This window comes from Oncorhynchus mykiss, chromosome Y (assembly GCF_013265735.2).
Source record: "Oncorhynchus mykiss isolate Arlee chromosome Y, USDA_OmykA_1.1, whole genome shotgun sequence".
In the NCBI taxonomy this organism is placed as follows: domain Eukaryota; kingdom Metazoa; phylum Chordata; class Actinopteri; order Salmoniformes; family Salmonidae; genus Oncorhynchus; species Oncorhynchus mykiss.
In genome coordinates, this window is record NC_048593.1 from 45,407,660 (window position 1) to 45,433,719 (window position 26,060).

General features: G+C 42.0%; 2 protein-coding genes across 2 annotated transcripts in view; one reads left to right on the forward strand and one right to left on the reverse strand.

Annotated features, from left to right (window-relative positions):
* The first annotated feature begins 1,469 nt into the window (after positions 1 to 1,469).
* LOC110517637 (solute carrier family 46 member 3) lies at positions 1,470 to 15,255 on the forward strand. Its single transcript, XM_036968224.1, has 5 exons — positions 1,470 to 1,929; positions 6,242 to 6,488; positions 6,921 to 7,004; positions 8,112 to 8,268; positions 14,508 to 15,255. The coding sequence occupies exons 1-5, from the start codon at positions 1,573 to 1,575 to the stop codon at positions 14,617 to 14,619; spliced, it is 957 nt and encodes a 318-aa protein (XP_036824119.1). The 5' UTR covers positions 1,470 to 1,572; the 3' UTR covers positions 14,620 to 15,255.
* Positions 15,256 to 23,576: 8,321 nt separating this feature from the next.
* Positions 23,577 to 26,060, reverse strand: part of stoml3b (stomatin (EPB72)-like 3b) — a 30,452-nt gene continuing 27,968 nt past the window's right edge. The window contains exons 7-8 of the mRNA XM_036967515.1: positions 24,142 to 24,276; positions 23,577 to 24,053 (exon numbers count right to left, since the gene is read on the reverse strand). Of these exons, the coding sequence (XP_036823410.1) occupies positions 23,865 to 24,053; positions 24,142 to 24,276 (324 nt within the window). The 3' untranslated portion in view covers positions 23,577 to 23,864. The remainder of the gene's footprint in view (positions 24,054 to 24,141; positions 24,277 to 26,060) is intronic.

Sequence of the window (26,060 nt, forward strand, 5' to 3'; positions counted from 1 at the left end):
TTTCACCCAGTAGATATGGGAGTTTTTCAAATTTGGATTTGTTTTCGAATTCTTTGTGGATCTGTGTAATCTGAGGGAAATATGTCTCTCTAATATGGTCATACATTGGGCAGGAGGTTAGGAAGTGCAGCTCAGTTTCCACCTCATTTTGTGGGCAGTGAGCACATAGCCTGTCTTCTCTTGAGAGCCATGTCTGCCTACGGCGGCCTTTCTCAATAGCAAGGCTGTGCTCACTGAGTCTGTACATAGTCAAAGCTTTCCTTAAGTTTGGGTCAGTCACAGTGGTCAGGTAATCTGCCACTGTGTATTCTCTGTTTAGGGCCAAATAGCATTCTAGTTTGCTCTGTCCATTTGTTTTAATTCTTTCCAATGTGTTAAGTAGCTATCTTTTTGTTTTCTCATGATTTGGTTGGGTCTAATTGTGTTGCTGTCCTGGGGCTCTGTGGGGTGTGTTTGTGTTTGTGAACAGAGCCCCAGGACCAGCTTGCTTAGGGGACTCTTCTCCAGGTTCATCTCTCTGTAGGTGATGGCTTTGTTATGGAAGGTTTGGGAATCGCTTCCTTTTAGGTGGTTGTAGAATTTAATGGCTCTTTTCTGGATTTTGATAATTAGTGGGTATTGTCCTAATTCTGCTCTGCATGCATTATTTGGTGTATTACGTTGTACACTGAGGATATTTTTTTCAGAACTCTGCATGCAGAGTCTCAATTTGGTGTTTGGCCCATTTTGTGAGCTCTTGGTTGGTGAGCGGACACCAGACCTCACAACCATAAAGGGAAATGGGTTCTACAACTGATTCAAATATGAATTGGTCTGTGTGTGTGAGGTTCCTAATTGGTATGTTATCAATGTCTCTCTCCCCCCTCTCTCTTCTTCTGTCTCTCTTTATCCCTTCTCTCTCCTTTTGTCCCCCTCCATCCCTCATCCCTCCATCTCTAGGTAGCTCTAGTGCCCCCACTGGTGGGCGAGCTGTTATTTGCTCTGTGCTATGCAACCGTGTCTCACCTCTCCCTTAGCCTGGGTTACCTGCTAGGGGCCTCTTTCCTGGCTGGGGTAATGGGGGGGCCCACTGCTCTACTGGGGGGAAGTTTTGCCTATATTGCTGACCTATGTGAGGAGGAGGGGGTGGAGGGGGGTGGGGTTAAGTATTTGTGTGAGGAAGTGGTTGGGAGTATGGATATTGTTGGGATTGGGGCTAGAGATGGGGGGAGTTACCAATGTGAGGGAGGTAGGGGTGGGGGAGGAGATGACTGTAGAGATCGGGGTATGAGTGGGGGGAGTGGAGAGGGAGAACAAAGGAGAGATGGAGAGAGAGACAGAGGGAAAGATGGAGGCAAAGACAGAGAGAGAGACGGAGAGAGCGATGGACAGGGAGACAGAGAGAGAGACGGAGAGAGAGACAGAGGGAAAGATCGAGGCAAAGACAGAGAGAGAGACGGAGAGAGCGATGGACAGGGAGACAGAGAGAGAGACGGAGGCAGAGACAGAGACAGAGAGAGCGATGGACAGGGAGACAGAGACGGAGGGAGTAGAGAGAGAGACTGGGGTAAGGGTGGGGGTCGTACAGTGCGCATGGCAGCCTTGGAGATGTTGCTAGGTGTGTTGTCAGGGCTAGCCTCTCTGTGTACTGGGTTCTATATTCAGACGGCAGGGTTCACCTGGCCGTTCATCACAGCAGCCGTACTACACCTGATCAACCTGGTATACACAGCGTGGGTACTGCAGGAGACTGTGGAGAGACCCTCGCACACAGACTCATCTTCATCACCATCATCATCACCAACACCTTTTGGGGTGGGCTCAGCACGCTTTCTCCAACGAGAAGCCCTGATTGGTCGGTTTCAGGGTGTGTATCTGTTATTCACCGCGTCACCAAGGAGGAGGAAAACTGTCCTGGGACTGATACTGGCGGCCTTTGCTTTCTATACGGTTAGTGTGGTGTGTGTGTGTGTGTGTGTGTATAGTGTGTGTGTGTGTGTGTGTGTGTGTGTGTGTGTGTGTGTGTGTGTGTGTGTGTGTGTGTGTGTGTGTGTGTGTGTGTGTTTAACATTTCACCTTAATGTCCTGACAAGGTAGGAAAACAGGAACTGTTTTAGAAGTAACAACTTTTTTCAGGTCCTGAATTTGTTCAAATTATATTTTAAGCTTAAAGATTAGGTTAAGCGTTAGGGGTTAAAGGTTAGAGGTTAAGGGTTAGGGGTTAAGGGTTAAAGTTTAGGGGTTAAAGGTTAGGGGTTAAAGGTTAGGGGTTAAAGGTTAGGGGTGAAAGGTTGGGGGTTAAAGGTTAGGGGTTAAAGGTTAGAGGTTAGGGGTTAAAGGTTAGGGGTTAAAGGTTAGGGGTTAAAGGTTAGAGGTTAGGGGTTAAAGGTTAGGGGTTAAAGGTTAGGGGTTAAATGTTAGGGGAAAATAGGATTTGTAATAGTAAACAATGTTTCACTCCAAAAGGACCAGAAATGAAAACAAGACTGGTACCGACATTTTGGTTATAAATCTGTGGACACCGTAGATCAAAATGATTGAGCGATAGCCCTCGTTCCCAAGGACACAGTAGTATTGTTTAGCCTGTGTGACGTAGGAATTGAAACCTGAAACCACTTGAAGCTGAGATTTAATTTGCTCTTCCGACTATTTACAGCCATTAATCTAAAATAATTCATAATGTTTTTTTTTTTTACAAAAACCCTTTCATTTTGTCATAAATGGACAAGATAAATATGAGATAAAATGTCACGCCCTGACCTTAGTTATCTCTGTTTTCGTTGTTATTTTGGTTATGTCAGGGTGTGACGAGGGTTGGTATGTTAGTTTTTGTATTGTCTAGGGGTTTTGTATGTCAAGGGGTTTGTAGGTCAAGGTATTGTGTAGGTCTATGGTGGCCTGAATTGGTTCCCAATCAGAGGCAGCTGTTTATCGTTGTCTCTGATTGGGGGATCATATTTAGGTAGCCATTTTTCCTTTTTGTGTTTGTGGCTTCTTGTTCTATGTTTAGTTGCCTGTCTGCACTACACATATCAGCGTCACTGTTCGTTTTGATAGTTTGTTCAGTGTTCTTTCTTTTATTAAAGACAAATGTATCCTTACCATGCTGAGCCTTGGTCTCCTCCATACAACGACCGTGACATAAAAGCGTTCCTAGCGAGTTCAGGAAGCCAAGCCAGAGCAGAGCTATGGAGGGAGTAGATGTTTTTTAATTTTATTGAACATTTATTTAACTAGGAAAGTCCGTTAAGAACAAATGATTATTTACAATGACTGCCTACCAAAAGGCCTCCTGCAGGGACGGAGGGCTGGGATTAAAAATAATGAAATACTAAAAATATACAGTGGGGAGAACAAGTATTTGATACACTGCCGATTTTGTAGGTTTTCCAACTTACAAAGCATGTAGAGGTCTGTAATTGTTATCATAGGTACACTTCAACTCCTGAAAATCACATTGTATGATTTTTAAGTAATTCATTTGCATTTTATTGCATGACATAAGTATTTGATACATCAGAAAAGCAGAACTTATTATTTGGTACAGAAACCTTTGTTTGCAATTACTGAGATCATACGTTTCCTGTAGTTCTTGACCAGGTTTGCACCTACTGATCAGGAGAGAAAATATGCACATTTTCTCAAACACTAAACATAAAAATATATATTTGACAGTTACAAGGAAGGTGAAATATTATAGTTAGTCGTTTTATAATTTGATTATACTATATTTAGAAATCATGTCTTTCCTTATTCATACATTTTTGTTGAATAGGAAATGTATCATATTTCATATTTGAATATTTTAATCATATTTGAATATTTTAATCATATTTGAATATTTTCATCATATTTGAATATTTTCATCATATTTGAATATTTTAATTTGTAATGTGTTCTCGTTCTTGTGTCCTCAAAAGTAACTAATCCTCAACAATTTATTTGTAAAAAAATGACCAGAAAGGTGAGGTTTTAACCTGTCTTTGAGTATGCAGCATTACTAGATGTTGTTTATGCCCCTTTAATGATAAATAGTTACTTTTGGGATGATGTAGATTACATTTTAAATGTCATTTAGTTACATTTAACTGGTTAATAGAGTGAGTTAGGTCTGCTCTATACCAAATTAATATACCCACTGAGTCTCTGCCCTGTTTCACACCTGGTAGTGTGGTGGATGGGACTACCAGCTCTCTGTAACCTAGAGGGCAACCAGTGGGTCTGTCTCCTCTATACCACCCACCTGGTAGTGTGGTGGATGGGACTACCAGCTCTCTGTAACCTAGAGGGCAACCAGTGGGTCTGTCTCCTCTATACCACCCACCTGGTAGTGTGGTGGATGGGACTACCAGCTCTCTGTAACCTAGAGGGTAACCAGTGGGTCTGTCTCCTCTATACCACCCACTTGGTAGTGTGGTGGATGGGACTACCAGCTCTCTGTAACCTAGAGGGCAACCAGTGGGTCCGTCTCCTCAATACCTTGTTTCTTGTAGGATGACAATTTATTTGGTAAAGTCTGGGTTCTTGATCTTTTAGGCCAAAGGCAGATTATATCAGACCTTGTATATTCCAGGATGAGATAGTTAAAGCTTTGTGTTCCATAGTGTCCAGTGTTGTTATTTGTGTGGTTTAGTTTCAGACCATTAGGTTGAGCAGAGCATGCTGAGCATCTGGTGCATGCCTCTTGGGTTGCAGGATGGGGCTTGGGCGGGTGTATTAGTGGGGGTTGAGCAGTAAGAATCCTTAGTAGTAGAATCATTGGCAGTAAGAATCCTTGGTAGTAGAATCCTTGGTAGTAAGAATCATTGGTAGTAGAATCCTTGGTAGTAAGAATCATTGGTAGTAGAATCCTTGGTAGTAAGAATCATTGGTAGTAGAATCGTTGGTAGTAAGAATCATTGGTAGTAGAATCCTTGGTAGTAAGAATCCTTGGTAGTAGAATCCTTGGTAGAAGAATCCTTGGTAGTAAGAATCATTGGTAGTAGAATCCTTGGTAGTAAGAATCATTGGTAGTAAGAATCATTGGTAGTAGAATCCTTGGTAGTAAGAATCATTGGTAGTAAGAATCATTGGTAGTAGAATCCTTGGTAGGAAGAATCATTGGTAGTAAGAATCATTGGTAGTAGAATCCTTGGTAGTAAGAATCCTTGGTAGTAAGAATCATTGGTAGTAAGAATCATTGGTAGTAAGAATCCTTGGTAGTAGAATCCTTGGTAGTAGAATCATTGGCAGTAGAATCCTTGGTAGTAAGAATCCTTGGTAGTAAGAATCATTGGTAGTAAGAATCATTGGTAGTAAGAATCCTTGGTAGTAGAATCCTTGGTAGTAGAATCATTGGCAGTAGAATCCTTGGTAGTAAGAATCCTTGGTAGTAGAATCCTTGGTAGTAGAATCATTGGTAGTGAGAATCATTGGTAGTAGAATCATTGGTAGTGAGAATCATTGGTAGTAGAATCATTGGTAGTAGAATCATTGGTAGTAGAATCATTGGTAGTAAGAATCCTTGGTAGTAAGAATCATTGGTAGTAAGAATCATTGGTAGTAAGAATCCTTGGTAGTAGAATCCTTGGTAGTAGAATCATTGGCAGTAGAATCCTTGGTAGTAAGAATCCTTGGTAGTAAGAATCATTGGTAGTAAGAATCATTGGTAGTAAGAATCCTTGGTAGTAGAATCCTTGGTAGTAGAATCATTGGCAGTAGAATCCTTGGTAGTAAGAATCCTTGGTAGTAGAATCCTTGGTAGTAGAATCATTGGTAGTGAGAATCATTGGTAGTAGAATCATTGGTAGTGAGAATCATTGGTAGTAGAATCATTGGTAGTAGAATCATTGGTAGTAGAATCATTGGTAGTAAGAATCATTGGTAGTAAGAATCATTGGTAGTAGAATCATTGGTAGTAGAATCATTGGTAGTAAGAATCCTTCTAGAATCCTTCCAGGTAATTTTGTCCAAAATTAGATTGCAGGTTTGTAGTGAAGGTAATGTTGTGGAGGTTAGTGTCCTATATGTCCTTGTAAATCAAAATCAAAATCAATCTTTTTGTCAACAAAAAAATGCTGAAAGATTCAGGAGCTCATCTGCTCATGGCCTGCTCCTCTCTCCCTTCCCCTCCCCCCATCTTCCTCCCCCTCCCCCATCTCCTTGTCAGCTATCTAAGCTGATTGTTCATTAGATTTAATTTAGTATTTTTTCAAACATTGCGTTCAAATAACTAGTAACAGAAAATAAGTAACTGTGTCCACCCTCTCTCTCTCCCCCACAGGTGTCGAAGCTGGGTGGTATGTCCATCTTCATCCTGTATGAGCTGAATGCTCCTCTGTGTTGGAGTGAGGTGTTGGTTGGCTATGGTTCAGCCTTGTCTACACTCATCTACCTGGGGAGCTTTGCAGGGGTGTCCCTGCTGTCGCGCTGTCTTCGGGACGGGTATATAGTACTACTGGGACTGCTGTCTGTCGCTGCAGGACTACTGATGGCTGCCTTCGCCAAGAGCACGCTGCTCATGTTCCTAGGTGAGACGGGGAGGGGGGGGGGGTTAGGTTATGGGTTAGGGGTTAACGAAAATGTTAACGAAAATGTAAAAAAAAAAATATATATATAGATTTTATTTTTGCATTTTCCAATTAAGAACATTCAAAACAAAAATCTCTCTCTCTCTCTCTCTCTCTCTCTCTCTCTCTCTCTCTCTCTCTCTCTCTCTCTCTCCCCTTTATTGGCATGGGAAACATGTCTATGTACAGTGTTGTAACAATGTGCAAGTAGTTGAAGTATGAGAGGGAAAATAAATAAACAGATGAATATAGGTTGTATTTACATGTTGTTTGTGCTCCACCGGTTGTCCTTTTGTTGTGGCAACAGGTCACAAATCTTGCTGCTGTGTTGGCCGACTGGTATTTTTCACCTGTGTGTGTAAACTAGTTCTCTCCTGTGTGCGTGTTCCTTAGTGCGACTGCCTCTCCTTCTCTCCATCATGCCTGCTCCTGTTCTGAGGTCCATGATGTCCAAGATAGTACTCCGCTCTGAACAGGGTAAGACACTATGCTAAGCTAGGCTACATAACATTACGTTACACTATGCTATGCTAGGCTATATTACACTATGCTAGGCTAAATTACACTTCATTACACTATGCTATGCTAGGCTATATTACACTTCGTTACACTATGCTATGCTAGGCTATATTACACTTCATTACACTATACTAGGCTAAATTACACTGTGCTAGGCTAGGCTACATAACATTATGTTACACTATGCTATGCTAGGCTAAATTACACTATGCTAGGCTATATTACACTTCGTTACACTATGCTATGCTAGGCTAAATTACACTATGCTATGCTAGGCTAAATTACACTATGCTAGGCTAGGCTATATTACACATCGTTACACTATGCTAGGCTGAGCTAGGCTACATAACATTATGTTACACTATGCTATTCTAGGCTAAATTACACTATGCTAGGCTAGGCTGTATTACACTTCGTTACACTATGCTAGGCTGAGCTAGGCTACATAACATTTTGTGACACTATGCTATGCTAGGCTAAATTACAAACAGCTCTCACCATCTACAATTCTTACAGTGTTTCCATGAGGCTTCCCAAGGTACGATAGTGACGAGGCTAAACCACGTTCAGTGCATTTACATCTGAGTACTTGAGTAACTTATCCAGAGCGACGTACCAGTTAGCGCATTGATTCTAAGGAAGCTAAGAGAGATAACTGCAGCATTTGTTCTCCTCCAAATCAGCAAACGTCCATGATAAAGACTCTGGCTGTAGTATGTCATTTATTTACCCTTTATTTAACTAGGCAAGTCAGTTAAGAACAAATTCAGATTTACAATGACGGCCTAGGAACAATGGGTTGACTGCCTTGTTCAGGGGCAGAACGACAGATTTTTACCTTTCGGTTACCACCAGCTCTAACCACTAGGCTACCTGCCGCCCCAGTAACAGAAAACCACTCAGAATAACGATAATCAAATCACATCAAATTGTATTGGTCACATGGTTAGCAGATGTTAATGCGAGGTATAGCGCGACATGCTTGTAAACTCCAGAACTGTGTGTGTGTGTGTGTGTGTGTGTGTGTGTGTGTGTGTGTGTGTGTGTGTCCTCTCCTCTCGCCAGGTGCAGTGTTTGCCTGTGTTGCGTTCGTGGAGATGCTGAGTATAGGTGTTGGGATCACCGTGTTCAGCAGCACCTACGCCTCCACTGTCTCCTGGTTCCCTGGATTCAGCTTCCTGCTGGCCTCAGCCATCGCACTCATACCGGCTGTTCTGATTGGGTGAGTCAGTCAACACAACCATTCTGATTGGCTAACTCAGTCAACACAACCATTCTGATTGGATGGGTCAGTCAACATAACCATTCTGGTTGGCTAAGTCAGTCAACGCAGCCATTCTGATTGGATTCATCAGTTAACACAATCATTCTGATTGGATGGGTCAGTCAACACAACCATTCTGATTGGGTGGGTCAGTCACCAAAACCATTCTGATTGGGTGGGTCAGTCACCCAAACCATTCTGATTGGGTGGGTCAGTCACCAAAACCATTCTTATTGGGTGGGTCAGTCACCAAAACCATTCTGATTGGGTGGGTCAGTCACCAAAACCATTCTGATTGGGTGGGTCAGTCACCAAAACCATTCTGATTGGGTGGATCAGTCACCAAAACCATTCTGATTGGGAGGGTCAGTCACCAAAACCATTCTGATTGGGTGGGTCAGTCACCAAAACCATTCTGATTGGGAGGGTCAGTCACCAAAACCATTCTGATTGGGAGGGTCAGTCACCAAAACCATTCTGATTGGGTGGGTCAGTCACCAAAACCATTCTGATTGGGTGGGTCAGTCACCAAAACCATTCTGATTGGGTGGGTCAGTCACCAAAACCATTCTGATTGGGTGGGTCAGTCACCAAAACCATTCTGATTGGGAGGGTTAATACAACCAAATCGTATAGATGAAAGCCGGGATCAAAATAAATCAAAGTCAAATCAAATTGTATTGGTTGCGTACACATATTTAACAGATGTTATCACAGGTATAGCGAAATGCTTGTGTTCCTAGCTCCAACAGTGCAGTAGTATCTAACTAAATGTTTGTGTTCCTAGCTCCAACAGTGCAGTAGTATCTAACCAAATGCTAGCTCCAACAGTGCAGTAGTATCTAACCAAATGCTAGCTCCAACAGTGCAGTAGTATCTAACTAAATACTAGCTCCAACAGTGCAGTAGTATGTAACTAAATACTAGCTCCAACAGTGCAGTAGTATCTAACCAAATGCTAGCTCCAACAGTGCAGTAGTATCTAACTAAATGCTAGCTCCAACAGTGCAGTAGTATCTAACTAAATGCTTATGTTCCTAGCTCCAACAGTGCAGTAGTATCTAACCAAATGCTAGCTCCAACAGTGCAGTAGTATCTAACTAAATGCTAGCTCCAACAGTGCAGTAGTATCTAACTAAATGCTTGTGTTTCTAGCTCCAACAGTGCAGTAGTATCTAACTAAATAATTATGTTCCTAGCTCCAACAGTGCAGTACTATCTAACTAAATGCTTGTGTTTCTAGCTCCAACAGTGCAGTAGTATCTAACTAAATGCTTGTGTTTCTAGCTCCAACAGTGCAGTAGTATCTAACTAAATGCTTATGTTCCTAGCTCCAACAGTGCAGTAGTATCTAACCAAATGCTAGCTCCAACAGTGCAGTAGTATCTAACTAAATGCTAGCTCCAACAGTGCAGTAGTATCTAACTAAATGCTTGTGTTTCTAGCTCCAACAGTGCAGTAGTATCTAACTAAATGCTGGTGTTCCTAGCTCCAACAGTGCAGTAGTATCTAACCAAATGCTAGCTCCAACAGTGCAGTAGTATCTAACCAAATGCTAGCTCCAACAGTGCAGTAGTATCGAACCAAATGCTAGCTCCAACAGTGCAGTAGTATCTAACTAAATGCTAGCTCCAACAGTGCAGTAGTATCTAACCAAATGCTAGCTCCAACAGTGCAGTAGTATCTAACTAAATACTAGCTCCAACAGTGCAGTAGTATGTAACTAAATACTAGCTCCAACAGTGCAGTAGTATCTAACCAAATGCTAGCTCCAACAGTGCAGTAGTATCTAACTAAATGCTAGCTCCAACAGTGCAGTAGTATCTAACTAAATGCTTATGTTCCTAGCTCCAACAGTGCAGTAGTATCTAACCAAATGCTAGCTCCAACAGTGCAGTAGTATCTAACTAAATGCTAGCTCCAACAGTGCAGTAGTATCTAACTAAATGCTTGTGTTTCTAGCTCCAACAGTGCAGTAGTATCTAACTAAATGCTTATGTTCCTAGCTCCAACAGTGCAGTAGTATCTAACTAAATGCTTGTGTTTCTAGCTCCAACAGTGCAGTAGTATCTAACTAAATGCTTGTGTTTCTAGCTCCAACAGTGCAGTAGTATCTAACTAAATGCTTATGTTCCTAGCTCCAACAGTGCAGTAGTATCTAACCAAATGCTAGCTCCAACAGTGCAGTAGTATCTAACTAAATGCTAGCTCCAACAGTGCAGTAGTATCTAACTAAATGCTTGTGTTTCTAGCTCCAACAGTGCAGTAGTATCTAACTAAATGCTTGTGTTCCTAGCTCCAACAGTACAGTAGTTTTAACTAAATGCTTATGTTCCTAGCTCCAACAGTGCAGTAGTATCTAACTAAATGCTTGTGTTCCTAGCTCCAACAGTGCAGTAGTATCTAACTAAATGCTTGTGTTTCTAGCTCCAACAGTGCAGTAGTATCTAACTAAATGCTTGTGTTTCTAGCTCCAACAGTACAGTAGTATCTAACTAAATGCTTGTGTTCCTAGCTCCAACAGTACAGTAGTATCTAACTAAATGCTTGTGTTTCTAGCTCCAACAGTGCAGTAATATCTAACTAAATGCTTGTGTTCCTAGCTCCAACAGTACAGTAGTCTCTAACTAAATGCTTGTGTTTCTAGCTCCAACAGTGCAGTAGTATCTAACTAAATGCTTGTGTTTCTAGCTCCAACAGTACAGTAGTATCTAACTAAATGCTTGTGTTCCTAGCTCCAACAGTACAGTAGTATCTAACTAAATGCTTGTGTTTCTAGCTCCAACAGTGCAGTAGTATCTAACTAAATGCTTGTGTTTCTAGCTCCAACAGTGCAGTAGTATCTAACTAAATGCTTGTGTTTCTAGCTCCAACAGTGCAGTAATATCTAACTAAATGCTTGTGTTTCTAGCTCCAACAGTGCAGTAATATCTAACTAAATGCTTGTGTTCCTAGCTCCAACAGTACAGTAGTCTCTAACTAAATGCTTGTGTTTCTAGCTCCAACAGTGCAGTAGTATCTAACTAAATGCTTGTGTTTCTAGCTCCAACAGTACAGTAGTATCTAACTAAATGCTTGTGTTCCTAGCTCCAACAGTACAGTAGTATCTAACTAAATGCTTGTGTTTCTAGCTCCAACAGTGCAGTAGTATCTAACTAAATGCTTGTGTTTCTAGCTCCAACAGTGCAGTAGTATCTAACTAAATGCTTGTGTTTCTAGCTCCAACAGTGCAGTAATATCTAACTAAATGCTTGTGTTTCTAGCTCCAACAGTGCAGTAATATCTAACTAAATGCTTGTGTTTCTAGCTCCAACAGTGCAGTAATATCTAACTAAATGCTTGTGTTTCTAGCTCCAACAGTGCAGTAATATCTAACTAAATGCTTGTGTTCCTAGATCCAACAGTGCAGTAGTATCTAACTAAATCCTTGTGTTTCTAGCTCCAACAGTGCAGTAATATCTAACTAAATGCTTGTGTTTCTAGCTCCAACAGTACAGTAGTATCTAACTAAATGCTTGTGTTTCTAGCTCCAACAGTGCAGTAGTATCTAACTAAATGCTTATGTTCCTAGCTCCAACAGTGCAGTAGTATCTAACTAAATGCTTATGTTCCTAGCTCCAACAGTACAGTAGTATCTAACTAAATGCTGGTGTCCTAGCTCCAACAGTGCAGTAGTATCTAACTAAATGCTTGTGTTCCCAGCTCCAACAGTGCAGTAGTATCTAACTAAATGCTTGTGTTCCTAGCTCCAACAGTGCAGTAATATCTAACTAAATGCTTGTGTTCCTAGCTCCAACAGTGCAGTAATAGCTAACTAAATGCTTGTGTTCCTAGCTCCAACAGTGCAGTAATATCTAACTAAATGCTTGTGTTCCTAGCTCCAACAGTGCAGTAATATCTAACTAAATGCTTGTGTTCCTAGCTCCAACAGTACAGTAATATCTAACTAAATGCTTGTGTTCCTAGCTCCAACAGTGCAGTAATAGCTAACAATATAAAACAATACACGTGAATCCAAAAAATGTAAAGAAAGAAGTTAAGAAATATAGAAAAATTAGAATGAGCAATGTCAGAGTCCAACATATAAATGAAGCCCCTAGAGTCGATGTCCGAAGCCCACCGCGGAAATATAATTAGCATAATTAAAAGATCCTCGTACAAATCCGTCAGTTAATGCTAGAGATATCTACTGCGTCCGCCGATATTGCACTTCCTCCTCTGCTGTGAACGGAGCTAGAGCAGTGTTTATCAGACCGTCCCTAAAGTCTTCTCACCAAATCGCCTGTAGTTTAATAAGATTAACCTGGACTGCAATACAGATGATACATATGAAATGAATCAAACAGCACGTAAACATTATTAAAGGGACCAGTGTTCCATTATTAAAGTGACCAGGGACCAGTGTTCCATTAACCAGTGTTCCATTAACCAGTGTTCCATTAACCAGTGTTCCATTATTAAAGGGACCAGTGTTCCATTATTAAAGTGACCAGGGACCAGTGTTCCATTAACCAGTGTTCCATTAACCAGTGTTCCATTAACCAGTGTTCCATTAACCAGTGTTCCATTATTAAAGGGACCAGTGTTCCATTAACCAGTGTTCCATTAACCAGTGTTCCATTAACCAGTGTTCCATTATTAAAGGGACCAGTGTTCCATTATTAAAGGGACCAGTGTTCCAATATTAAAGGGACCGGTGTTCCATTAACCAGTGTTCCATTATTAAAGGGACCAGTGTTCCATTATTAAAGGGACCAGTGTTCCATTATTAAAGGGACCAGTGTTCCATTATTAAAGGGACCAGTGTTCCATTATTAAAGGGACCAGTGTTCAATTAACCAGTGTTCCATTAACCAGTGTTCCATTAACCAGTGTTCCATTATTAAAGGGACCAGTGTTCCATTATTAAAGGGACCAGTGTTCCATTATTAAAGGGACCGGTGTTCCATTAACCAGTGTTCCATTATTAAAGGGACCAGTGTTCCATTATTAAAGGGACCAGTGTTCCATTATTAAAGGGACCAGTGTTCCATTATTAAAGGGACCAGTGTTCCATTATTAAAGGGACCAGTGTTCCATTATTAAAGGGACCGGTGTTCCATTAACCAGTGTTCCATTATTAAAGGGACCAGTGTTCCATTATTAAAGTGACCAGTGTTCCATTATTAAAGGGACCAGTGTTCCATTATTAAAGGGACCAGTGTTCCATTATTAAAGGGACCAGTGTTCCATGATTAAAGTGACCAGTGTTCCATTATTAAAGGGACCAGTGTTCCATTATTAAAGGGACCAGTGTTCCATGTCTATGTACATAGGGCGGCAGCCTCTAAGGTTCAGGGTAGAGAACCGGGTGGTAGCCGGCTAGTAACAGTGACTAAGGTTCAGGGCAGGGTACTGAGTGGAGGCTGGCTAGTGGTGACTATTTAACAGTCTGATGGCCTGGAGATAAAAATCTGTTTTTCAGTCTCTTCTTCCAGCTTTGATGCACCTATACGTTCTCCTCCTTCTAGATGGTAGCGGGGTGAACAGGCTGTGGCTCGGGTGGCTGAGGTCCTTAATGACCTTCTAGATGGTAGCGGGGTGAACAGGCTGTGGCTCGGGTGGCTGAGGTCCTCTCCAGGATTGTAGTATATTGTGATAGAGCTCTCTCTCTCCCGGGTTGTAGTATATTGTGATTGAGCTCTCTCTCTCCAGGGTGGTAATGTGTCTGTCTGTCTGTCTGTCTGTCTATCTGTCTGTCTGTCTGTCTGTCTGTCTGTCTGTCTGTCTGTCTGTCTGTCTGTCTCCAGGGTAGTAATATGTCTGTCTGTCTGTCTCCAGGGTGGTAATGTGTCTGTCTGTCTGTCTCCAGGGTAGTAATGTGTCTGTCTGTCTATCTGTCTGTCTATCTGTCTGTCTGTCTGTCTGTCTGTCTGTCTCCAGGGTGGTAATGTGTCTGTCTGTCTGTCTCCAGGGTAGTAATGTGTCTGTCTGTCTATCTGTCTGTCTATCTGTATGTCTGTCTGTCTGTCTGTCTCCAGGGTGGTAATGTGTCTGTCTGTCTGTCTGTCTGTCTGTCTGTCTGTCTGTCTGTCTGTCTATCTGTAGGGTGGTAATGTGTCTGTCTGTCTGTCTGTCTGTCTGTCTGTCTGTCTGTCTGTCTGTCTGTCTGTCTGTCTCCAGTGTGGTAATGTGTTTGTCTGTCTGTCTGTCTCCAGGGTGGTAATGTGTCTGCGACTGGACAAGGATGAAGAGGCCAGTCGACTAACAGCTGATGATGATGAGGAGGAGACAGAGAGCTGTGGACAGTCACTACAGCTACCACACTGAGCTACCACACTGAGCTACCACACTGAGTGATTTACCACACTGTGTGAGCTACCACACTGAGCTACCACACTGTGCGAACTACCACACTGTGTGAGCTACCACACTGTGTGAGCTACCACACTGAGTGATTTACCACGCTGTGTGAGCTACCACACTGTGTGAGCTACCACACTGAGTGATTTACCACACTGAGCTACCACTCTGAGTGATTTACCACGCTGTGTGAGCTACCACACTGAGCTACCACACTGAGCTACCAGACTGAGCTACCACTCTGAGCTACCACTCTGAGTGATTTACCACGCTGTGTGAGCTGACCCTTTTGTAGATTAATGATTGATGACATTAAAACCATCTGCCGTGTCAACCCAGCGTGAAAATGAATGAAAACCCTTCTGTGAAATATGAATGCATGAATAACTGTCAGTCAGTTTTGACTAAAATGTCAGCTAAATGGTATATATTGTAGAATTGTAAAACAATACAGAATAATTGAGTAAACAACAATAATTGACTTTTTCCACCATACAAAAGGGATAGTTGATCTAAATTACACAGTTTTACCTTACTTAACTAGGCAAGTCAATTAAGAACAAATTCTTATTTACAATGACAGCCTAGGAACAGTGGGTTAACTGCCTTGTTCAGGGGGCAGAACGACAGATTTGTACCTTGTCAGCTCGGGGATTTGATCTTGCAACCTTTCGGTTACTGGCTCAACACTCTAACCACTAGGCTACCTGCCGCCATAATGACAGAGTGCACCCCACTCCCCGTTATATACAGTAATAGAATATAATTATTCATTATTATAATTCTTTGATTGATTGATTTTTAAACAAAGTTTGCATTCAATTTCAATGATAAAAAAACAAACTCCAGTAACTAGATGTTTGCACAGTTATAATACAATTCAAGTTTTAACATTATAAATTCCAATTCCATTCCAAGGATGTTTTTATCTAACCATTTTAATCACAATTCAGACCGTCTAAACTCTAACTAAATTCCAACCGAAGGATGGTTCTTATTCGATTCCAATTCAGACAGTCTAAATTCCAATTCCATTCCAGTGATGATGTTCTTTTACAATTCCAATTTAAATTCCAAATCAATTCCACTTTTGGAGGGTTGATTGCTGCAATTCAAATTCAATTCCAAAGTGAATTCTCCACTTCTTGCTTGAATTCCAGAATTTAATTTAGAATTTTAAATCCAAATTGGAATTCACCCCAACCCTGGTATCCACACCCTGGAATTTCCCAGGGTTTTTCTGCATCCCAACTGAACAGTGTGTGTGCCAATGTAAGTTGGAGTCCGACCTAACCACCATATTCGGGCTCCCAAGATGGAAACGCCGAGAGACGGCTCGTCTCTTGTGAGATTAAGACGAAGAGAGAACCTGCCTCCACTTCCCTCCGTTTTATTGGCAAATGTCCAGTCACTTGAGAATAAGGAATAATAAGAATCAATAATAAGTACAGTGCCTTCAGAAAGTATTCAGACCCCTTGACTTTTTCCACATTTTTTACATTACAGCCTTACTCTAATATATATATATTTTCCCCCCCTCATCAATCTACACACAATACCCCATAATGAGAAAGCAAAAACAGTTTTTTAGAAATGTTTGCAAATCTAAAAAATAAATTAAACTGAAACATCACATCTACATTTAGTATTCAGACCCTTTACTCAGTACTTTTTTGAAGCACCTTTGGCAACGATTACAGCCTCAAATCTTATTGTGTATGAAGCTACAAGCTTGGCACACCTGCATTTGGAGAGTTTCTCCCATTCTTCTCTGCAGATCCTCTCCAGCTCTGTCAGGTTGGATGGGGAGCGTTGCTGCACAGCTATTTTTGGTTTTCTCCAGAGATGTTCGATCGTTGTCTTGGCTGTGTGCTTAGAGTCGTTGTCCTGTTGGAAGGTGAACCTTCACCCCAGTCTGAGATCCTGAACGCGCTCTGGAGCAGGTTTTCATCAAGGATTTCTCTGTACTTTCCTCTGTTCATCTTTTTCTCGATCCTGACTAGTCTCTCAGTCCCTGCTGCTGAAAAACATCCCCACAGCATGATGCTGCCACCACCATGCTTCACCGTAGGGATGGTGCCAGGTTTCCTCCAGACGTGACGCTTGGTATTCAGGCCAAATAGTTCCATCTTGGTTTCATCAGACCAAAGCATTTTGTTTCTCATGGTCTGAGAGTCTTTAGGTGCCTTTTGGCAAACTCCAAGCATGCTGTCACGCGCCTTTTACTGAGGAGTGGCTTCCGTCTGGCCGCTCTACCATAAAGGCCTGATTGGTGGCGTGCTGCAGAGATGGTTGTCCTTCTGGAAAGGTCTCCCATCTCCACAGAGGAGCTCTGTCAGAGTGACCATCAGGTTCTTGGTCACCTCCCTGACCAAGGCCCTTCTCCCCCGATTGCTCAGTTTGGCCAGGCGGCCATCTCTAGGAAGAGTCTTGGTGGCTCCAGAATGAAGGAGGCCTCTGTGTTCTTGGGGACCTTCAATGCTGCAGAAATATTTTGGTACCCTTCCCCAGATCTGTGCCTCAACACAATCCTGTCTCGGAGCTCTACGGACAATTCCTTTGACCTCATGAAATGTTTTTTGCTCTGGCATGCACAGTGAACTGCATGCACAGTGACGTTATATAGACAGATGTGTGCCTCTCCAAATCTTGTCCAATCAATTTACCACAGGTGGACTCCAATGAAGTTGTATAAACATCTCAATGATGATCAATGGAAACAGGATGCACCTGAGTTCAATTTTGAGTCTCATAGCAAAAGGTCTGAATACTTACATAAATAAGGTATCTGTTTTTTTTAAATAAATTTGCAAACATTTCTAAAAACCTGTTTTCGCTTTGTCATTAGTTTTTGCTTTGTCATTATGGGGTATTGTGTGTAGATTACTGAGGATAAAAACATTTTTTAATCCATTTTAGATTAAGGCAGTAACGTAACAAAATGTGGAAAAAGTCAAGGGGTCTGAATACTTTCTGAATGCAAAATAGTCACATGTATTAAGTCATATGTAAATAGTCACATGTATTAAGTCATATGTAAATAGTCACATGTATTAAGTCATATGTAAATAGTCACATGTATTAAGTCATATGTAAATAGCCACATGTATTAAGTCATATGTAAATAGTCACATGTATTAAGTCATATGTAAATAGTCACATGTATTAAGTCATATGTAAATAGTCACATGTATTAAGTCATATGTAAATAGTCACATGTATTAAGTCATATGTAAATAGCCACATGTATTAAGTCATATGTAAATAGTCACATGTATTAAGTCATATGTATATAGTCACATGTATTAAGTCATATGTAAATAGTCACATGTATTAAGTCATATGTAAATAGTCACATGTATTAAGTCATATGTATATAGTCACATGTATTAAGTCATATGTAAATAGTCACATGTATTAAGTCATATGTAAATAGTCACATGTATTAAGTCATATGTATATAGTCACATGTATTAAGTCATATGTATATAGTCACATGTATTAAGTCATATGTATATAGTCACATGTATTAAGTCATATGTAAATAGTCACATGTATTAAGTCATATGTAAATAGTCACATGTATTAAGTCATATGTAAATAGTCACATGTATTAAGTCATATGTATATAGTCACATGTATTAAGTCATATGTATATAGTCACAAGTATTTATATCTTCCCTGCATATAGTCGGTACCTTGTATCGCAGACTACCAGAGTATCTTACCTGCATATAGTCGGTACCTTGTATCGCAGACTACCAGAGTATCTTACCTGCATATAGTCGGTACCTTGTATCGCAGACTACCAGCGTATCTTACCTGCATATAGTCGGTACCTTGTATCGCAGACTACCAGAGTATCTTACCTGCATATAGTCGGTACCTTGTATCTCAGACTACCAGAGTATCTTACCTGCATATAGTCGGTACCTTGTATCTCAGACTACCAGAGTATCTTACCTGCATATAGTCGGTACCTTGTATCGCAGACTACCAGAGTATCTTACCTGCATATAGTCGGTACCTTGTATCGCAGACTACCAGAGTATCTTACCTGCATATAGTCGGTACCTTGTATCGCAGACTACCAGAGTATCTTACCTGCATATAGTCGGTACCTTGTATCTCAGACTACCAGAGTATCTTACCTGCATATAGTCGGTACCTTGTATTGCAGACTACCAGAGTATCTTACCTGCATATAGTCGGTACCTTGTATCGCAGACTACCAGAGTATCTTACCTGCATATAGTCGGTACCTTGTATCGCAGACTACCAGAGTATCTTACCTGGATATAGTCGGTACCTTGTATCGCAGACTACCAGAGTATCTTACCTGCATATAGTCGGTACCTTGTATCTCAGACTATCAGCGTATCTTACCTGGATATAGTCGGTACCTTGCATCGCAGACTGCCAGAGTATCTTACCTGGATATCGGTACCTTGTATCGCAGTCTGCCAGAGTATCTTACCTGGATATCAGTACCTTGTATCGCATTCTGCCAGAGTATCTTACCTGGATATCGGTACCTTGTATCGCAGACTACCAGAGTATCTTCCCTGGATATCGGTACCTTGTATTGCCATCAGGAGAAAAAGCCCTTGTCGTTGTAGTGATGTCGTATCTCGGATCTGAACAGGTACCTCCATCGATCCCCAAAATCTCTGCCAATTTGTGCCGTTGAAGGGATAAGCAACAGAATCCTCCTTCAGGACATGCCAGATAACCTGGCAGACTTCCGCGGTGATGGCACAAACTGTAGAGATGAGTTATAACTCGCAGCGATACTTTTCTGTGTGCTGCCACTCGCCAAAGAAAACACAGGGTTACAGACAGCCTTTCTGAAGCACTTACGGGTTCTATTCTGCTCTGTTCTACACTGTTCTATTCTATTCTATTGTGTTCTGTTCTGCTCTTCACTGCAGTACTTATGGGCAAGCTGTGAGTTCTGTCGTGGGAGATGTCAAGGACAAACAGCTGAAGTAAGTCGTGAAATCTGGCAACCGACATTCGAAAGTATTGAAAATGTCTTTCCCTGCGTCAATGCTTCACATAGGTTGGACAAGAGACTTGTTCTCTCCATCGTCCTCTCTTGTAGGGTTCAGTGGATGAACTGGCCATTTTCTCAGTCTTTGTTTTCTTCTCCTCCTGAGTAGGAATAGCATTTCAAGCTCTAGCAATTACAATTCAAAAAATATATTTTTTTTGCTTCTGTGGCTTAAAAGTAGTGTCGTAAAGCAGAACAGATCTCCAGACTAGCCTGACAAGTAGCTAGTATTTGTAAATAGACATATAACACCAGATCTGGAAGTTCAAACATTGTCTCTAGCCTGTCAAACAGAGGTGCCTCGGCTCCTCTTGCTTGGTAAGCTACTCTGGCTCCCCCTAGTGTATATCCACTACCCAAGGCTCCTCTTGCTTGGTATGCTACTCTGGCTCCCCCTAGTGTATATCCACTACCCAAGGCTCCTCTTGCTTGGTATGCTACTCCTGCTCCTCCTAGTGGATATACACCACACAAGAGTCCTCTTGCTTGGTAAGCTACACTGGCTCCCCCTAGTGGATATCAACTACCCAAGACTCCTCTTGCTTGGTAAGCTACTCTGGCTCCCCCTAGTGGATATCAACTACCCAAGACTCCTCTTGCTTGGTAAGCTACTCTGGCTCCCCCTAGTGGATATCAACTACCCAAGACTCCTCTTGCTTGGTAAGCTACTCTGGCTTCCACTAGCAGACATTGCCATTGGCGGGCGGTCCTACTACATGAAAACAAACATTTACATATTTTAAAATAATTTTCCTCAACAGAGAATTAATATATCTTTCAGATTCTGTGCAGTTCATTAATTTTTTTGACGAAAGTCATTTATATTTATCAACTACTCAACCCTGGGTTTGTGTCAACGGGCCAGAATGGACTGGAAGATTGAAAACAACAGCATTCAATCAGGAAGTGGGTCAAGTTGGCAGGGCTACATAAGGTGAATTTACAACCAGGCAAATTATCATTTGACATCTTGATCGTCATAGCAACAGCTGTCAGACAGTTGGCAGTTGGGGGAAAATGGCTGCCAGTCAGTTTATAGTTGGCAGTTGGGGGAAAATGGCTGCCAGTCAGTTTACAGTTGGCAGTTGGGGGAAAATGGCTGCCAGTCAGTTTATAGTTCAAGCTAACATGGTGGATTTTAAATGAAGATTTGTATTTGTATTTATTATGGGTCCCCATAAGCAGCAGCTACTCTTCAAAATGAAGGCAGTTTATACAGTTTTAAAAACATTACAATACATTCACAGACCATGTGCCCTCAGGCCCCTACTCCACCACTACCACATATCTACAGTACTAAATCCATGTGTATGTATAGTGCGTATGATATCGTGTGTGTGTGTGTATGTATGTGTGTATGTATGTGTCTGTGCCAATGTTTGTGTTGCTTCACAGTCCCCTCTGTTCCATAAGGTGTTTTTTAATCTGTTGTTTAAATTAATTAATTTTACTGTTTGCATCAGTTACCTGATGTGGAATAAAGTTCCATGTAGTCATGGCTCTATGTAGTACTGTGGAATAGAGTTCCATGTAGTCATGGCTCTATGTAGAACTGTGGAATAAAGTTCCATGTAGTCATGGCTCTATGTAGTACTGTGGAATAGAGTTCCATGTAGTCATGGCTCTATGTAGTACTGTGGAATAGAGTTCCATGTAGTCATGGCTCTATGTAGTACTGTGGAATAGAGTTCCATGTAGTCATGGCTCTATGTAGTACTGTGGAATAGAGTTCCATGTAGTCATGGCTCTATGTAGTACTGTGGAATAGAGTTCCATGTAGTCATGGCTCTATGTAGTACTGTGGAATAGAGTTCCATGTAGTCATGGCTCTATGTAGTACTGTAGAATAGAGTTCCATGAAGTCATGGCTCTATGTAGTACTGTGGAATAGAGTTCCATGTAGTCATGTCTCTATGTAGTACTGTGGAATAGAGATCCATGTAGTCATGGCTCTATGTAGTACTGTGCGCCTCCCATAGTCTGTTCTGGACTTGGGGACTGTGAAGAGACCTCTGGTGATATGTCTTGTGGGGTGGTCATGGGTGTCTGAGCTGTGTGCCAGTAGTTTAAACAGACAGCTCGGTGCATTCAGCATGTGAATACCTCTCATCAATACAAGTAGTGATGAAGTCAAACTCATCCACGTTGAGCCAGGAGAGATTGACATGCATGTTATTAATGTTGGCTCTCTGTGTACATCCAAGGGCCAGCCGTGCTGCCCTGTTCTGAGCCAATTGCAATTTTCTTAAGTCCTTTTCTGTGGTACCTGACCACACGACTGAACAGTAGTCCAGGTGCGACAAAACTAGGGCCTGTAGGACCTGCCTTGTTGATAGTGTTGTTAAGAAGGTAGAAACTATGGCCTGTAGGACCTGCCTTGTTGATAGTGTTGTTAAGAAGGTAGAAACTAGGGCCTGTAGGACCTGCCTTGTTGATAGTGTTGTTAAGAAGGTAGACACTAGGGCCTGTAGGACCTGCCTTGTTGATAGTGCTGTTAAGAAGGTAGAGCAGAGATTTATTATAGACAAACTTCTCCTCATCTTAACTACTGCTGCATCAATATGTTTTCACCATGACAGTGAACAATCCAGGGTTACCCCAAGGAGTTTAGTCATCTCAACTAGCTCAATTTCCACATGATTTATTACAAGATTTAGTTGAGATTTAGGGTTTAGTGAGTGTTTTGTTCCAAATACAATGCTTTTAGTTTTAGAAATATTTAGGGCTAACTTATTCCTTGCCACCCATTCTGAAACTAACTGCAGCTCTTTGATGAGTGTGTCAGTCATTTCAGTCGCTGTAGTAGACCCTCTGGCTTTACTCAAAGCCAGTGGCATGTCATTAGTGAAGATTGAAAAAAGTAAGGGGCCTAGACAGCTGCCCTGGGGAATTCCTGATTCTACCTGGATTATGTTGGAGAGGCTTCCATTCTAGAACACCCTCTGTGTTCTGTTACCTGGATTATGTTGGAGAGGATTCCATTCTAGAACACCCTCTGTGTTCTGTTACCTGGATTATGTTGGAGAGGATTCCATTCTAGAACACCCTCTGTGTTCTGTTAGACAAGTAACTTTTTATAGCAGGGGGTGTAAAGCCATAACACATAAGTTTTTCCAGCAGCAGACTATGATCGATAATGTCAAAACAAGACAAATAGTTCAACTCAGGCCGTTTACCATTGGGGGGGGGGGAATCAGTTACATTCTGCTTAACAGGGTGGCTCTTCCATAGACACCAATACGAAAGCAGATGGGTCCGGTTTCCTCTACCGTCTCTGGTTCAAGTACTGCTAACACACTAACGCACTCGGTCCAGAGATCCACACATCATGATAATGGAGCCATAGAACCCCCCCCCCCCCCCCCCCCCCCCCCACTGAGCTATGCCGTCTGCAATCCCTGTGCTGTTCTGCCCACATAAACCTTTCTGGCATCTTTCATGAAACATGGGACCAACACTTTACATGCTGCGTTTATATTGTCGTTCAGTGTACATGCATGATTTCTGAATTGTAATCTATTGAGGAATATCAAAATATAAAGATTACAAAAATAAAGTTCAATTAAACAATAAGGCCCGAGGGGTGTGGTATATGGCCAATATACCACGACTAAGGGCTGTTCTTGGGTACGATTAAACGCGGAGTGCCTGGACACAGCCCGTAGCCGTGGTATATTGGCCATATATCACAAACCCCTGAGGTGCCTTATTTCTATTATAAACTGGTTACCAACGTAATTAGAGGAGTAAAAATTTATATTTTGTCATACCCGTGATATACGGTCTGATATACCATGGCTGTCAGCCAATCAGCATTCAGGGCTTGAACCACACAGTTTATAATATCCAATAAATTATCAATATAACAGTGTATTTCAAACATATTTTTTTTATATTTTTTAACACACTAGAAAGACATTTAAATGGTTTTCAATTTCCACCATAACAGACAAACGAAGGTCTTGACCATGCAGATATACATTCCCTAAAACGTTATTGGGTGGTGTTTCATTCCCATCTAATCCTGAAATCTGAAACAATCCTCGCAGAAAATAAATGAAACTTTTTTTTTTCTTCTTTCAAATCACCCGAATCAACTAAATCAACTGATTGAATGGTTACATTAGACAGTAGTGGTGGGTGGCGAGTTTTGATGACATCACTTCTTCATGAAGTGACTGATGACGTCCATGGGCAGAGGGAAGATGATGGTGGAGTTCTTCTCCGCGGCGATGGTGGTGAGGGTCTGGAGGTATCTCAGCTGGAGGCCTGATGGAGACTCAGCGATCACTAGAGACGCCTCCTTCAGGGCCCGAGAGGCGTTCATCTCCCCCTCCGCTGCAATCACCTAAAGAGGGAGACAAAGAAGTGGATTGGAACAAACCTACAGAGGGAGACAACTGTGTGTGTGTGTGTGTGTGTGAGTGTGTGCCCACCTTCGCCCTGGCCTCCCGGGTGGCCTCTGCCTCTGCAGCCATGGCTCTCTGCAGCTGGTGGGGCAGCTTCACATCCTTGATCTCCACACGCTCCACCTTGATACCCCACGGGTCAGTAGCCTCGTCCAGACTGGCCTATAGGAAGATAGGATATTACAGCAACACGTTATTACAGAGCCCTCCCTATTCCACCTCATTCAGACTGGACTATAGGAGGGGAACAGAATATTACAGGAAATTATGTTCACCAACAGTGACAAAAAAACTCTCAACCGGTTAAATGGAGAGGCCAACCCACCTCTCCAGTCTGTCCAGAAGGACATCATGGTCAACAGTGTTGAACGCAGCACTTAAAGACAAGTGTCGGCTCTAAGATCATTTACGACTTTAACTAAGGCTGTCTCATTGCTGTGGTCAGCACCAAAACTAGATTGGATTTCTTTTTAATAAATAAAGTTGACACTTAAAAAAAAAAAGAGCTGTTTTGAAGACCAATTTCTCCAGATTTTTTTGCTTAAGAATGAAAGGATGGAGATTGTCAGAAATGTCCTAAGAGATGAAGAATCTTGATGACATTTTCCCAGATGGGGTTTCATCGTAACAGTTTTTAGTGCCGTGGGAAAAGTCAGTGATTAATAATAGTTTGCACTTCTTCAGAAATTAAATGAATTAAAAACTGTTGGTAGGTTCTAGGTACGGGGGCCCTCAGCCAGGGTAAATAAATCCACAGTGGCTTTGCGTTGTCGGCTAAAGGCACATACCATCAAACTTCTCATCAGGTCTTACTTCTCTGATACCCAGCCTAACGTTGCTTATCTTATCTCTGAAATATGTGTCGAACTCATCATATATAGATGTTCACATAGGTTTGCGAGGGGGGGGGGGCAGGATTTATCAGGCCATCAATGGTTGAGAAGAGCACTGTCTAATTATTCTGATTAATAGTGATCAAGTTAGTAAAATGAGCACGTCTGGCATTTCTAATGGGCTTGTTATATACGCCAAGTTGATCTCTCAGGATATAATAATGGACCTGCAACTTTGACTTTCTACACTTCAGTCAGACAGGACCTCAGCCAGGTTCCCGGTTCACCTCATAGTCAGACAGGACCTCAGTCAGGTTATTGGTTCAAATAATAGTCAGACAGGACCTCAGCCAGGTTCTTGGTTCACCTCATAGTCAGACAGGACCCCAGTCAGGTTCGTGGTTCAACTTATAGTCAGACAGGACCTCAGTCAGGTTCTTAGTTCAACTCATAGTCAGACAGGACCTCAGCCACGTTCTTGGTTCAACTCATAGTCAGACAGGACCTCAGCCAGGTTCTTGGTTCAACTCATAGTCAGACAGGACCTCAGCCAGGTTCTTGGTTCACCTCATAGTCAGACAGGACCTCAGTCAGGTTCTTGGTTCAACTCATAGTCAGACAGGACCTCAGCCAGGTTCTTGGTTCACCTCATAGTCAGACAGGACCTCAGCCAGGTTCTTGGTTCAACTCATAGTCAGACAGGACCTCAGCCAGGTTATTGGTTCACCTCATAGTCAGACAGGACCTCAGCCAGGTTCTTGGTTCAACTCATAGTCAGACAGGACTTCAGCCAGGTTCTTGCTTCACATCATAGTCAGACAGGACCACAGTCAGGTTCCTGGTTCCCCTCATAGTCAGACAGAACCTCAGCCAGGTTCTTGCTTTACGTCATAGTCAGACAGGACCTCAGCCAGGTTCTTGGTTCTAGGGTTCTACAGTGGTAGGTTCTAGGTACGGGGGCCCTAAGCGAGATTTGGTTCACGGCGGAGAGAAATGTTGCTGTTTTTTAAGTTAAGTTCCAGCAAGTCTACACGTTTTGCCATGGAGCTGGAAGTCAGGGCCCCTGGGCACGTGCCCTGCATGCTTATTGATGATTACTATAAGTTTAAATAG

What these genes read in the sequence shown, in the direction of transcription:
- LOC110517637 (XM_036968224.1), top strand. Translation starts at nt 1,573, where the DNA reads ATGGCAGCCTTGGAGATGTTGCTAGGTGTGTTGTCAGGGCTAGCCTCT. An exon ending in CACGCTGCTCATGTTCCTAG is followed by an intron (nt 6,489 to 6,920) that starts GTGAGACGGGGA and finishes CGTGTTCCTTAG; the next exon opens with TGCGACTGCCTCTCCTTCTC. An exon ending in ATACCGGCTGTTCTGATTGG is followed by an intron (nt 8,269 to 14,507) that starts GTGAGTCAGTCA and finishes GTCTGTCTCCAG; the next exon opens with GGTGGTAATGTGTCTGCGAC.